This window comes from Cupressus sempervirens, chromosome 11 (assembly GCF_028749045.1).
Source record: "Cupressus sempervirens isolate cs-2001-9-10 chromosome 11, ASM2874904v1, whole genome shotgun sequence".
NCBI lineage: Eukaryota > Viridiplantae > Streptophyta > Pinopsida > Cupressales > Cupressaceae > Cupressus > Cupressus sempervirens.
Genome location: NC_143128.1, coordinates 93,757,544 through 93,771,773, shown reverse-complemented (window position 1 = coordinate 93,771,773; position 14,230 = coordinate 93,757,544). Strand labels below are relative to the sequence as shown.

Sequence of the window (14,230 nt, the reverse complement as noted above, 5' to 3'; positions counted from 1 at the left end):
ATGAGTTTGCATACAAAGTGTTTGACAATATTCCTTAAGTTAAATTTCTACAAGTCAAAGTTCAAATCAGGGGAGGATATTACACTAACCAACCCTTATCTAATTGAGCAACTTATTTCATATTTAACCAAAGGAATTAGAATCAGATTATTTTGTGTACTCTTAGGCGGAGAGTTGAGACTTGTGCAGTTAATATGAGGTAGAAAAGGATGCAAGGAAGTTATGTTTAGGTGCGCACAAGTTTTTTGAGTTCGTATGTGGGTGCGCAAAGAGAAAGAAGACTCAAATAGTTGAATCAAAATAAGAATCCGAGGAATCAAAGAGAGAGAATGTAGGGGCAAAAAAGGCAAAGAAAGAAGGAAAAAAATAAAGGAGAAAATAGAGGCAGCAAGCAAAGGAAGAAAACAATGGAAACCTAAGATTGAGAAGTTGAATTGTATAATTATTGACAATGGAAACTTTGCACAATTGAATAAGTATGATGCCTTGTATGATAACTTTGAGAAATTTCAGTTAGAGAATGCGTTGATTAGACACATGATTTTGAATAATAAGTAGTTTACTGATATACAAGGATTTATTCCTAAGGACATATATGAAAGACTTGCAAATAGGAAGAAGAGAGTGACAGAGAAAGAAAATGACATAAGAAAAAGACTAGTTAGAAAACTTTGTGTAATAGAGGGTGAGGAACATTTCCAGAAGATATAGAAGAATCTTGAATCTCTTTTGAGGAACAAGACTAGAGCCATTTTGATCATGGGAGGCAACTATGAAGAGGTAAATAAAGAAACTGAGGCAATAGTACAAGTCATGAAAGCATTTCAGAATGCTCCTATGCCCAGCACAGAGGAAAGTATGAAGTCAGGGGGAGCAGCCCCTATTCCTACCCCAGCAGCAGCAGCAGCAGCAACAGTAAAGAAGGCAGAAACAGAAGTAAGGAAGGAAAAACCATCAGCAGCACTTACCACTACAGCCACAACAGAGGTAGGTACAACAATGAAAGAATCAGAGGAAACAACATCAGAGACACCACAGATCACTATTGTCACAAACACAATAAATATTACTATTGGTGTAGAAGAAGATCCTTTCAAGGATTATGGACCTAGTGTTGACAAATTCATAGGGTATATCAGCTCTGATGAAGATGAAGTCACTGAGGTGAGAAAACAAGAAGAGAAAAAGAAAGAGGGAGAAGAAAACGAAGAGAAAGGAGAAGTGAAGAGAGATGAGGATCTAGCTACCCTTGCAGATGAGCTGAGGAAGAGTGATCGAAATTTACAAGTTATTTGGAAAGTGTTAACACAAGAAACATATTTGTGTGTACCACAGTTGAAACATACTGAAACTGAGGTTGACAAAGTTGTTTATCAACATGAGGATGACAGTTTATTAATCACTATTGTTAGAGATGCAAGACGAGACAGCAAGTTCTTCAAAGTCAGCAATGGAGATTATGAAGGCAAGTTTAATGAGTTCTACCCCATTGAACTCATCAGAAGATCCTGAATTAGACATGCTTAAGCAGTTATCAATGTTAACAACCAGCAGAATGATAGAGAAAGGAAAAGGTATAAAAGGAACTCAACAAATTCTTGACAAGATGTCAAAAAGGATGGAAAGCCAACTGAATATTCAAGTTCATGAGAATGACATTCAGAAAAGGGCAGTAAAGGTCTTGGAAGAATTCGACAGCCATTTCAAGCAATTGACAAAGGTAGCAACAGAAAAAGAACAAGTGGGGCATGATGCAAATATTTTTGCGAAGGTATGTCAGACTGTCAAATATGATTTGGCAAATCTTGACACATGCATCAAAGAATGTGAGGTTGTATTCATGAAGGCAAGGAGCTCAATGGGAAATGTGCGCTAGCACATGAATATACGAGTACCTTTAATGCACAAATAAAGGCAAAGGAAGATGAGCTAAAGTTTGTAACCACTGAGCTGAAAATGTTCGAGTCATACAGTTGGAATAGAGGATTAGCAAGCTACATGATGAGAGAAGGATATTAGAAAGCAGCAGAGCAAAAAGTTTGCAGAGATTTTCTTCATTGAGAGAAAACTTATCCATGAAGATTGATACCGTTCAGAGGCAGCTTAAGGATTGTCTGAAAGCAAAGACATCCTATGAAATTCATTCAACTGAGTTAGCGTCTTATGGGTTATGTGCGCTTTTAACAGTTTTAGAGTAAATCAAGGCAGCATGGAATGAAGGATTAACAAGCCTGAAGAGCAACTTCGCTGACTGTATTGCATTGTTCATAATCCATCAGCATGAACAAAAGGAAGAAAGCAAATTTTGCTTTGTATATAGTTTTTGACTCAACTTTGTCATTGATGTTAAAGGGGGAGTGAAGTAAGGAAAATTGTATGTATATGTAAGGGGGAGTGTAGTATGTGATAGAATATAATCAAAGGGGGAGATATAAGGATGTAATATCGTATAAATAAATAAAAATGATCCACATTTTTTAAATTTTGTAATGGCCATGTGAAGAAATTAACAAGTTTTGAAATTTTGCTTTTTGGGACTTAGCCAATTTTCCATATGTTGTCATCAATGCCAAAGGGGAAGATTGTTGGCAATTTGGCTAGATAGATAGCATGAGGTTGTCATTTATGGCAACATATACTCAGTATGAAGTGAGCAAAGTATGAAGATGAAATTTTGGTAAGTAGACTTAGAAAATTGTCTAAGTATCATGAAGGCTATCTGTCAACATATGCATAGTTTTGTTTGGTGAGCTCCACAAAGACATTATTGGCACATATGAAGTTACCTGGTAATAGCATAGCATGTCAAGAGACCGTACCTAAGTGCGCAAGGCACTACGGTCAGTACGAAAAAAGATATTAAGATTTTACCAGTTGTAGTTATGCACAGACAAAACAGGATTGACTTTGTTAAGGAAGTATTTTGTTTACCAAGATAACTACTTAACTAATTAGGGACGACTCCTAGATGTTAACCCTAAGTCGGCAAAGTATAGTTTTGTATTTTGGTAATCGTGTAAAGGAATGAAGGCCGACAATACAAAATTCTATGATATAGTGTGGTATAAAGAACAGCTTTGGGAATGCGAAGTTGTGTGATGTTTTCATAATGTCTTTTGGACATTGTGATGCAAACTTGATGATAAAGCAGAGCAAGAGGAATATGTGAGAAGATAGTACAGAGAACTACAAGGATCATATCAGATATTGAAGCTATTGACAGCAATGAAGAGGTTTTTGTAATTTATGCTTTTTTATACAAAATATCATTGTATATTGCATGTTTGGGCAGTGAGCTCATCTTGCATACATTTTATAATTGTAATAACAACTCCTAACAGGGTTGAGGCTTCTAACAAAGCCTAGTCCTCTAACAAGGACCAGGACGCTATATGGATGTAATAGACTCCTAACAAGATCAATATCTTTCACAAGATACTTTTGATTAGTGGATCATTTTGTGGGTACCATCCCCACCAAGGTTTCCCTAGTTAACAAAATATGGTGTTATGTGTTGCATTGCTTTATGGTTGTGTTTCTATTCAAATTAATTAGTTTATTTATTTATGCAAGTTATAAGATTGTGAATGAGATCCATTGTTGGGCAAAAGTTTGTGGAATATTGATTCACCCCCCCCACCCCCTTCTCAGTATTTCTTATTTCTAACAATAAGCACTCAATCATCTCTCCAAAGATGCTAACAAACTCCCCCAAAGGAATACCATCAGCATTCATGCTAACAAGAAAGTCATGATAGGTTGTGGGAGGTAAGAATACTATAGACATGTTGAATCTTGAAATTTGGCTAAGCCTCAAATTTTTTGAAAATCCCCCAAAATCTAGAATCTTTATTATAGCTACTATGAAGGTGACACCTATCTCAAACATCTTAATAGTATCTATATAAATGTAGCTTAAGATATAAGAAAGGAAATGTTTCTTATACTTAAATGTTGTATTTATATTCTCTCGCCCTCTGAGCTGAAAATCTGACTAAGTCTAGATGAAGGGAGCTAGAGGTGGCAAAATTCCTCTGAGTCCAGGAATTCCACCCAATTTTTTTCCTTAAGTTTCAAAATCTCCACCCAAGTGAAAACACAACCTTCGAGGCAAACTAAATGCCAAAGTCATGAGGATAAAAAGTGATTGATTATCAAGGGATCAAAATGGTGAAATTTTGAAGGCATATAGGAGATGGTAAAATTCCTCTTGGCCCAAGAATTCTGTCCATAATCATTCCTCTATCATAAAAACCTCTACCACAAAAAATTCCAGTTCTCTCCATAAATTAAGTGGCCAAGTTGTGAGGATGCAAAATTGATCATCAAAGGGATGGAAATGGTGTGATTTAGAGGGCGAAATTAGAGATTTGTGGACAAGGCATATAGACTGGCAGAATTCCTCAGAGCGTAGGAATTCTACCCTAGGAAATTCCTCAAATAGTTCTCTCTACACTCGACTAAATAATGCATGTGATTTTCTTACAGTGGTTGCTAGATTATGCTAGATCAATTTCTTGATTCACAAAGGCAGATTCACACTCAAAGATGTTAGTTGTTGATCATTCGCGATGACATATTGTGGACGAACTCACAGAGGAGACAAGGTGTTTGGCAAATCAATGATGTTGGCTACTCAAGATTGGCCTACGTGGAAGGGAGCCAAGTTAAGTATAAGGACTCAATGTTGTTAACCAGAGATCATGTGTTACTACGAGTGGTGTATGGTGATACCACTGAGATCATTGGTGCTGCATATAAGATTAATGATGCCCACGTAGAGATAGGCGGTCACTACATCAAATTAGAACAGCAGAATCTACAATGAATATCAATTGAAAATTATACACCCTCACCCTCAATGTATACCTTGAAATAAAAAATTATCCAAAACATTAGGAACGTGGTCTAAGAACCTACTGTTGTTCAGCAAGAGTATGCAATGTGATCAAAGAGCGTGTAATTTATTATATAGCTTTCGATTAAGATCCCTATCAAATACACATATTCATATATATATATACAACAGACAATATCTTTGTGTAAGACATCTTCATTCACAACCTATGTGCACCCCCTCTGTAAAGACTGCCAAGAAATCTACGTCTCACGAGAACAATGACTTGTCCAACCCAACACTGTTGAGGGGGAGATAATTGGCATCAGGGTCTGAAAGTCAACCTTGTCGAATATCTCAACAATAATGACCAGAGAAAATAGAGATGATTTGGTTAGGTTCTTGAGATTGTCGGCTTTTTTTCACCGTGTGACAAGCTATTAAGCCTTTGTGAGGGGGTTTGAAGTCCACTGCAATGAGCATCCTTGTGTGGAGTGTTGTCCTGCATTTTGTCACCACAAAATGTTAGTAACAACACAAAACTTTTTCAGGCTTAGTTTTGCATTTCTCTGAGTTTAGTTCGTTATTTAATTGGTTAGTATTGATCAACCAATCAGTACCAATTAATATAATGAATCCTTTTACTGAAGGCCTTTGTCAAGTCTTTTTCGTTTTGCTTTCTATCGAGCTTTTGCTTGATTTTTGAAGCCTTCAGCATTCGTTCTTTGTTTTTGAGTTTGCGTTTGCTTGTTTTTAATCCTCTAGTTTTGCTCATGTCATGTCTTTTGCTTTTCCCTTCGATTCGGTCTAACCTAGAGGTCAATCGAAATTGTCAGTCAAGACATATGTCCATTTTAGTACTTCACAAGTGGATCTTTTAGGTGCAACAGCACGAATTAAAAATATGATGTTATATTTTCAATTTGACTTTCACTTTTTAATAAATATAACTTATATTCACTTTTTGTTATGTTTTTAAGTTACTTTAACTTTAAATTTTTAACTTGAAGTGACTATAGTGCACTTTATGTTATAATTTTAAGTTGAGTTACTTTTTAATTTTTCACTTAAAGTAACTATATAACTATAGAGTTTCAGTTTAATTTTTAATCTTAAAAATCAAATGTTTATTTAAATGTTACTTTTAAATGATGTTTGTATGTTATATTTCAAAATATGATAAATAAGTATTGTTTATGACCCATTTTGTAACATTTTTATAATTTTAAATGAATTAAATGACTTAAAAGTCTTCATAAGTGGACATTTTATATGCAATAACATGTAAAATCCATCAAAAGTGGACATTTTACATGTCACTACATATAAAGTTTACTTAAGTGAACCTTTTAGATTTTATTATATCAAAAGTCCATCATAAGTATACCTTTTTGATGCTATTACATCGGAAGTGAAGTTCTCATGCTTATACATCTAAAAGGTGAGTTGCATTTTAAAATATGCATCCTCCCTCAAAAGGTCCATTTTTGTCTATGAGCACATTTTAAAACATGTAATGGCACCCAAAAAGTACAATTTTGGAGAGATGCATGTTTTAAAATGTGTAAGTGACTCCAAAAGGTCCGTTTTGATCAAAAGACATGTTTTAATATATGCATTGACCCTCCAAAAGTCCGTTTTTGAAGAACATGTTCTTGCCCTCCAAGAAATCAATTTTGATCATAACTTGAGATTTTTTCAATGGATTTGCATGAGATTTTCTCTAATAGGGTCGTTTTTGCTTGGCAATGGATTTTCTAATATCAAAAATGTATTTATCTTGCTAAAAAATGTTTTTCCAAACTCCCTCCAAGGGCACATTTTTGGAAAAATCTTCAAAAAAATCCATTTTTAATACATGTTTTTGCTCCAATCCAAATTGATTTGGCATTTTAAGTGTTTGTAATTGCATTGTGATACACATTTTCAACTTTGGAAGCTAAAAATGAATTCATTTCATGCCTTTTATGAATCACGTTTTTGCTTAAAATGCCAAAAAAATTGGGGTTTAAATCCACTTTTATGCGTTTTGGAGTCACGTTTTTGCATTTTGATCCATGTATATGCATTTGGGGAAGTTTTTTTTGCATTCCCAAGTCAAAAATGACTAAAAAAATGCTTTTTTTGGCCACGTTTTTGCAAAAACGGCTTAAGTTTTTGCATAAAAAAGTCATGTTTTTCTTCAAAAAACTCAAAAAAATGCATTTTCAGCCCATACCTTTGATCAAGAGGGATTGTTTTTGAGTTTTAAATGCATGATATTGTCTTTGGATACCATGTATTTGGCACTTTCATGTCAAATTCGACCCGTCATTGCTCATTAATTTTTGTTAAATGCAAGTACGGAAAAAGTCAAAAAGTTGTTTGAAAATCTGGATTTGATGAAGAATTGGTCTTCAAATTCAATGATTCTTGCTATTTTGGCTCTTTAACCTCCAAGTAAGTAGACATTTTCAAACTTGCTCATCAATTCATGTTTATCTTACTATTTCCATGCATATTTTATGCTTGAAATTGCACATTTGTCCATATATATGCTATGAAAAGTGCATTTTGCCTTTAAAAATGATGAAAACTATCATTTTCACAATTTTGGAATTTCCCCAAACTCCAAATTCAAATTAAGTGTTGAAGTGAATTGCATCTTGACATGTTTGAGTCTTTTGCCAAAGGCGTGTGCTTGTTTTGTGCTTGTTTTTGTGCTTTGTGCTTGCTTGTCGATTTTCTCCACTTTGGAGAAGTTACAAGTTCTTTCCCAAAAACTTTTTTTTGCTTCACTTCATGCGAAAGCATCACATTTCACTTCCATTTTCCATGTCACAACACATCGCATCTCATCCGACAAATGCGATTACATGTTTTCCATCTCATTCACCATCCGCACATGCATGTAATCCTATTTTCCACTTTCATTTTCACTCATCTCACTTTTCACATCCATTTGCATGACACGATTGCACGAAATGTCTTACATGTAATTGCATCTCAAAGGTCTGATTTTGATTAAAAGTCACTTTTTGAAAGTCAAAAAGATGTCATGTGCATGTTTTCCTATGTACTTTGACCTTACTTTGCCTCAAAGGCATCTATAAAGTTCATTTTCCCTCAAACTTCATTCCATTTCCGCATCCTCCATCCGCATTTGCATGTCATATCACTTCCCATTCCTAATTACATGTAATCCATTTTCCGTGCAATGACATCTTGAAAGCCCAAGTCACATTTTGGAAATCAGCAATCTCCATTTGCACGTATTCCCATGCACTAAATACTTTACTTAAAAATTAAAAAAAGGTAAAGGTGCTGATGGAAAGTTGTTCCGAGTTTACATCCGAACACCACGAGAAGGTTTTTGTTAGTGAAATAGGATTTGAACTTGTAATAGCACTTTTTGGAATTTTATGTGTTTTTCAAGTTACTATATGAAAGAATATATATGTGAAATAAAGAGGCACGTCTCTTTAACATATTAACTTACATTAGTTATAGTTATAACACAAGTAATATACCCTCAATATATTATAATTATATATATATATATATTACTCTTAATATAAGTTAATTATTCCATATAATATTTGTCATATATTATATATCTCATATATATAATATAATTTATCTAACTGAATTATAACATTAACAGTTTTCAAAGTGTCAAAGACTCCAGTTTGTGCTGATCTACAAAGGAGAAGTCAAGACAAGACAACTTGAGCAAGAAAAGTTGGATCACATCAAATTTCCACGTGACAACAGACAATTCATCAAAGTCAAAAGTTATCAAAAGACGCAACACCATGGTTATCAAGGTGAATGCAGTGGCACAAAATACAAGAACTTCCAATCGTATGATCATCCGAGATTGCATCGTCAAGACAATCCCTAGGATTGTTTCAATTATTTTCCGTCTTCTTTCTTCTTCTTTCATGTTTGTAGTTGGAGAGGATGTATTACATGAAGATGTGTAATTACATGTAATGCGAGTTACATGTACATGTGTATGTAAAAGATGTAATGTGAGTTGCACATGTAGTTGCATGTAACCCTATATTTTCCCTTTTAGTTAGACTAGGTCAAAGTTGGTTGAGTTGCTCCCACTTTTTCCTCCATCTTTTTCTCAACTCCTGTGCCTATATAAAGGAGTGCCCCCTGATTGTAAAAATCATCTTTTGTTGTATGCAAAAAAGCTCTGCCACATTTGTGCAAGCATAACTTTGATTGTGTAGTACAAAGTTGGGAGAAAAGTGAATAAAAGAAGCAATTAGATTCGAAGCTTTGACTCGAAGCAATTTTGATAGAGAAAATTAGAAGCTTTGACTGTAATTTGTGTCTATTTTCTTGATTCATGTTATTATTGTTCGTTCAATAAGAGTGTTTTAAGAAGCAATCAGAGCCGAAGCTTTGACTGGGAGCAGTTGTGGAAATATATAGCTAGAAGCTTTGTCTGTAGCTTATACTTCTTTCTTAATTCGCAAAATAGTTAGATTATTCTTACTTTTAGGAGTCTTTGTGCCCTAATTGTAAAGTTTTTCCATATAGAAGTACAACAGGACTTAGAGCCAAACTGGTACATTTTCAGCTACTCTTTGAGGTAGTGAACGTTTATCGGTATCACTGTTTCCAGCTCTTGATAGAAGTGTAGTTAGATTCACCTTGCCCATTACTCGCTCCACGAATAAGTGGATTCTTTCTTGAAAGATAAGAAGAAAGGATATTGGTAACACCATTTTTATAAAATCTCTCAACTTCTTGCTTACCTTGAGTTGATCTAAGGAACGGTGAGAAGGGGGAGCCTTCCCTTTAAGGTAGGAGAGACTCTGTCTCACATGCTGTAGCTGGTCATCCTATTTTGTGACTGGATTTTTACCCAAAACTGTCGGTTGCAAAATATCCACCCAACATGGAGACTGAGGGTAGGGTCTGTATGCAGGCTCTTGCAAATTTAAAATTAAAAAAATGCCAAAATTCAGAAAATCAGAAATGAAATTATAGACAGAGATGAATTAACGATATCGTGGATTACATTGACAAGATATGAAACACAAAGGGCACGAGTCCATGTACATGGTATGATAATACATTAAAAAGATGAAATAATTTATTTCCAAAATAAAGTCTATGATTATACACAAGATACAGAATTGAGACTATGTTCCATGTCATCGTTTAATGACAAGACTATAGATAGTTAAGGATTGGGAAATACAATCAATCATTTAACAATTGAGAAAAGGCACCTGAGGATGTTGGAAGTGATGAACAAAAGTAACATGGCAAGTTGAGACTTGTGACGATATTTCATTTGTGATACTCTGAAGTTGTGGCTATACAAAGTCACCTTTCAATATTTTTCTCTTCCGTATATGTTCAGGGTACAAAGCGGGGTGATTAAATATTCAATGAAGGATGAAAATTGATTCATGCGCTATATTTCCTATATGGGCTCACTTTATGAAAGGAAATGTTTGAATCACAAGGACGTAAGCATATGGAATTCAAATTCAGAGGGAGTCTGGCATCTTCAAACAAGTCAAAATGTCGATGAACTCGAGCTTTAGAGGGAACAGATGGGTTCAGTCAACTTGTGACAATCTCGATCATAGTGATTGAGAAGGAGTTTCACTGTTGAAGGGGAAACACTTATGAAGTAGACTTGATTTAATTGATTATTATACTAATGATATCATTTAATACCTTATGGGCCCTGTGTAAATCATAAGAAAGTGACGACTTCCAAATGATTATCACCTATATTTGTTGATGTTATTGGAAGATGACAATCTTACACTAACTTAATCTTCTATCATGATAGACATCGTGTGATGGTTGAAAGTTTGAAACCGATCAGAATAGATTATGAATGTTCCTATGGTAAGTTCACATTACCTTTGAGCAATTTTGAGTTATGGTGAATATCGTGAGACTTGATATTCTTGGTTAGACCATATCTCTGATATCATATTGAGATGATATCTAAAACTGGATATCATGTGCTAGGTGATTCCTCATATCACGTGTTAGGTGATATGTAAAACTAGGTATCACGTGTTAGGTGATTCCTCATATTACGTGTTAGGTGATATGTAAAACTAGGTATTGTATGTTAGATGATACTTCATATCATGTGTCATGTGATCACAAGATATGTAATATGATTAAACCACTTATCTTCCCTAGCTAAGAGGAAGTGTTGATGTTTGTAGCATCGATCAAATGTCAAATCAATTGGTATTCAAGAAACTAGAAAGTCAAATGAGTTAGCATTCTAGAAACCATTATTTACATTGAGATAATATGTTATTCATATTGTGTATGAATCTTTTTTATCCTCTCTAGCTAGAAGGGAGCATTAATAATTGGTAGCTTTAGTTAGGATAAACTATAGTGCAAATATATATAAATATATGAGATATTTATTTGTCATTATGTTAATTACATTCTAATGAATAGACCTTTCCCGTGAATTGACATGTCTATCCATACTTCATCCTATATTAGAGAGATGGCTGTCATTTGGAAAGCACATACCAAATACAATGGCAGTGCTATTACATTTGCAGCAGATCCGGAAAACTCAACAGTTCCATTAGATGAAACTACACTTCCTGTGGAGGATGATAGTGAGGAGGACTCTAATTTTGATGCCATGGTGGTAGAGGCAAAATAGGAGCAGCAGTTTGCTTCATTTTTCTATCTTTTTTTTTCTGCATTGAACTTGAACATGATGATGATACATCGAAACTTTATGGCAGCCCTCTAGCCTTTGAGCATATTTAGATTTTCAGATTTTTATAATATCGTTCACTGCTAAACTTATATTTAACTATGTTTGTTCACATATATGATATTGATATGCATATTGACAATTGAGTACTGAAATCAGTTATTATTTCTTAGATGACATTCAAATGTTGTATGTTAAGGTTCTATAATGTTTAAATGACATGCTTTATGCTTAGTTTGATATGAATGACATATATATTTCCAAATTTCAATGTATATTTTTTAATTCCTTATATATATATATATAGCCGCCACCTCCCCCCCGCCCCAACAAAATCACCAAAAAAATTGTCGTATCGGAAACTCGGGGGAACATAATTATATTTTTGAAAATAAGTTGATAAAGCTTGAATGAATAGCATAAGTCCCCTTAGCGATTACCACCAAACCACATTACTTAACTGAGCATCCATGACTGAAGGAACCTTGAAGTCATTTCATGATCTTACTTTGCAAACTTAGCATAAGAAGTGGCCTTATTCAAGAGAGGATTGGATATTTGGTGTCTCACCTCAAAACATTAAGTGTTTGATATGTACATTGTAATGGAACAAGACTCACATCTACAAGTTCCATAGGCTACTTTAGCCTCGAGGGTATTATTAAGTTTTTCATTCATTCATTTAAAAATGGATTTTGGGATCAGGGATTCAAGAAATTGTCTATTGTATTGTCTAGGATTGTTATGTTAATTTATAGCATTTATTTCCAACAATTTATATTTCAGCATCCATATATCAAAACAACAACAAAAATTCAGACATTTGCCAGAATTCACAAAAATATCGAAACACCTGGAAAACACAAAAAAATCACAAGTCAAATGTGGGATATTTCAGAAAAGCGGTATCTCCATGCCTTATACAACCAGACTTCGCTCACATTCTACTTGTATACATCTGTCCATTGCTGATTCCAAGAAACTTAGCTGCTAGGTTGGACGACCATGTGAACTGAGACTTCACATTGACCCATGTGGATCGATCTATGGAATGAGAATACTACAAACCAAGATAATATGAACTCAACTAGTTCAAACCCGTCCAAAGTTTAAATTTGAATTTCACTCTTAGGAATCAATCAATGAATTCTCAGAATGCTAATAACATATTTTCCTGACTATAAGCTGATAATACTAAAAAAATGAACATTGTAGCCCAGATTCGTATAAAATTCAAATTCCAAATTCATTGAGAACCATCTATTAATGAATTCTGAGGACTAATAACAACTTTACCATATCACGTGATATTTACGTCAATGCATGAATTTTATAGCTCAGACCCGTGTAAACCCAGACACTGACAAGCGCCCACAGCTATCCACCAGAGCATTATCTCAGTGTAAATTAGAACTTGGAAAAGGTTAAATTTTAAAATAAGTAAAACCTTACTAAGATCAGTTTTATGTTTAATCCATATAGGAAGAAACAAATTTACCAGAATTCAACAGATGATGATAGAGCAAGAGGTGACTCCAGGCAAAAATCCAATATGGCACTTCTTTTGCTCCCAAAACCCACAACTTTCAGTGGTTTGTTCTTTTTTTCTGACTCCTCTACTTTATGACAACATCGAATGAACATGGGTTTCACAGATATAGCAGTAGGGCACGCCAACGTTCTGTACAGTTTGCTGTTTACAGACAGAAAGTTGTTTCTAACTAAATCCATTCTATACGAAGTGGAAGTCATTGATGGCAATCGACTAATTCTCTTCCGAACCAGTAGCCATTACGAGTGTGTTAAAAAATGGGACAAGCTAAGCCAATTTATTCAAATGAATTGTGGAAGATAATATCGTCGTGTCCATTTTCCATTTTTCATTATTAGCATAGTTATATTTTGAATTTGTTCATCATTTTATTTTATATATATATATATTATTGTAACTACAATTAAACAAAGTTATTATTATTATTAATATTATAATATAATCAATATTATTAAATTATTTATAGTTTTTAAATTAAATTATTGTTATGTCAATATATTTCTAGTTTGTATTCATTCTTTTTTTTATTTGAGATAAAGTGGATCTTATGTATAACGGACCTCTTGAATTTTATTAAAGTAGACCTTGTTATGGAGTTGTTACGTCTATCTCTTTTATATTTACTAGCATTTGCACTCAAAAGAGGTGCAATGTTTTAGTCGATAGTAAAATATATTTTAGCAAAAAAAGTCTGAGTACATTGATAGATATATATGTTGCATCATTTGAAAAATGTGGACTAAATGTTTCAATGTTGAGTAATTTTCATTCTTTAATACATATCATACTTTAATTTACATAGTAAATTGCAATATGTTTCAACCAATCCACAAGTTTTGTAGTATTTTTTTGCACAACTTCTCTTATCATTTTAATTCAAAAATTCCCTTACAACTTATATTATGTCTCAATCATTAGTAGTGGTGTTGTTGGAAAGACTTCAAAGATTGTTTTGATATGATCGTAGCTAATTCATTGAAGTAGAATCAACTATCGATGCTACTTCTTCGACTTCATCTTCTTTGTTGTCTCCTCTTCCTCTCCCTCTTCCTCTTCCTCTTCCACCACCACCTTCTCCTCTTCCTTGTTAGCCGACTGGATAGTTCTGGCAGTATTTTCT

The 14,230-nt window shown here is 34.0% G+C and overlaps 1 protein-coding gene across 3 annotated transcripts in view; it reads right to left on the bottom strand.

Moving 5' to 3' along the window:
* ARC3 (GTP binding protein) overlaps nucleotides 1-13,415 on the bottom strand; it is a 306,484-nt gene extending 293,069 nt beyond the window's left edge. For 2 of the 3 annotated variants that reach the window (XM_089810570.1, XM_089810571.1), the window contains exon 1: nucleotides 13,057-13,411. In XM_089810570.1, the coding sequence (XP_089666696.1) occupies nucleotides 13,057-13,310 (254 nt within the window). In that variant the 5' untranslated portion in view covers nucleotides 13,311-13,411. Of the gene's footprint in view, nucleotides 1-13,056 lie in introns of all 3 variants that reach the window. The other variant, XM_089810572.1, reaches the window with a different exon arrangement.
* Nucleotides 13,416-14,230: the final 815 nt, after the last annotated feature.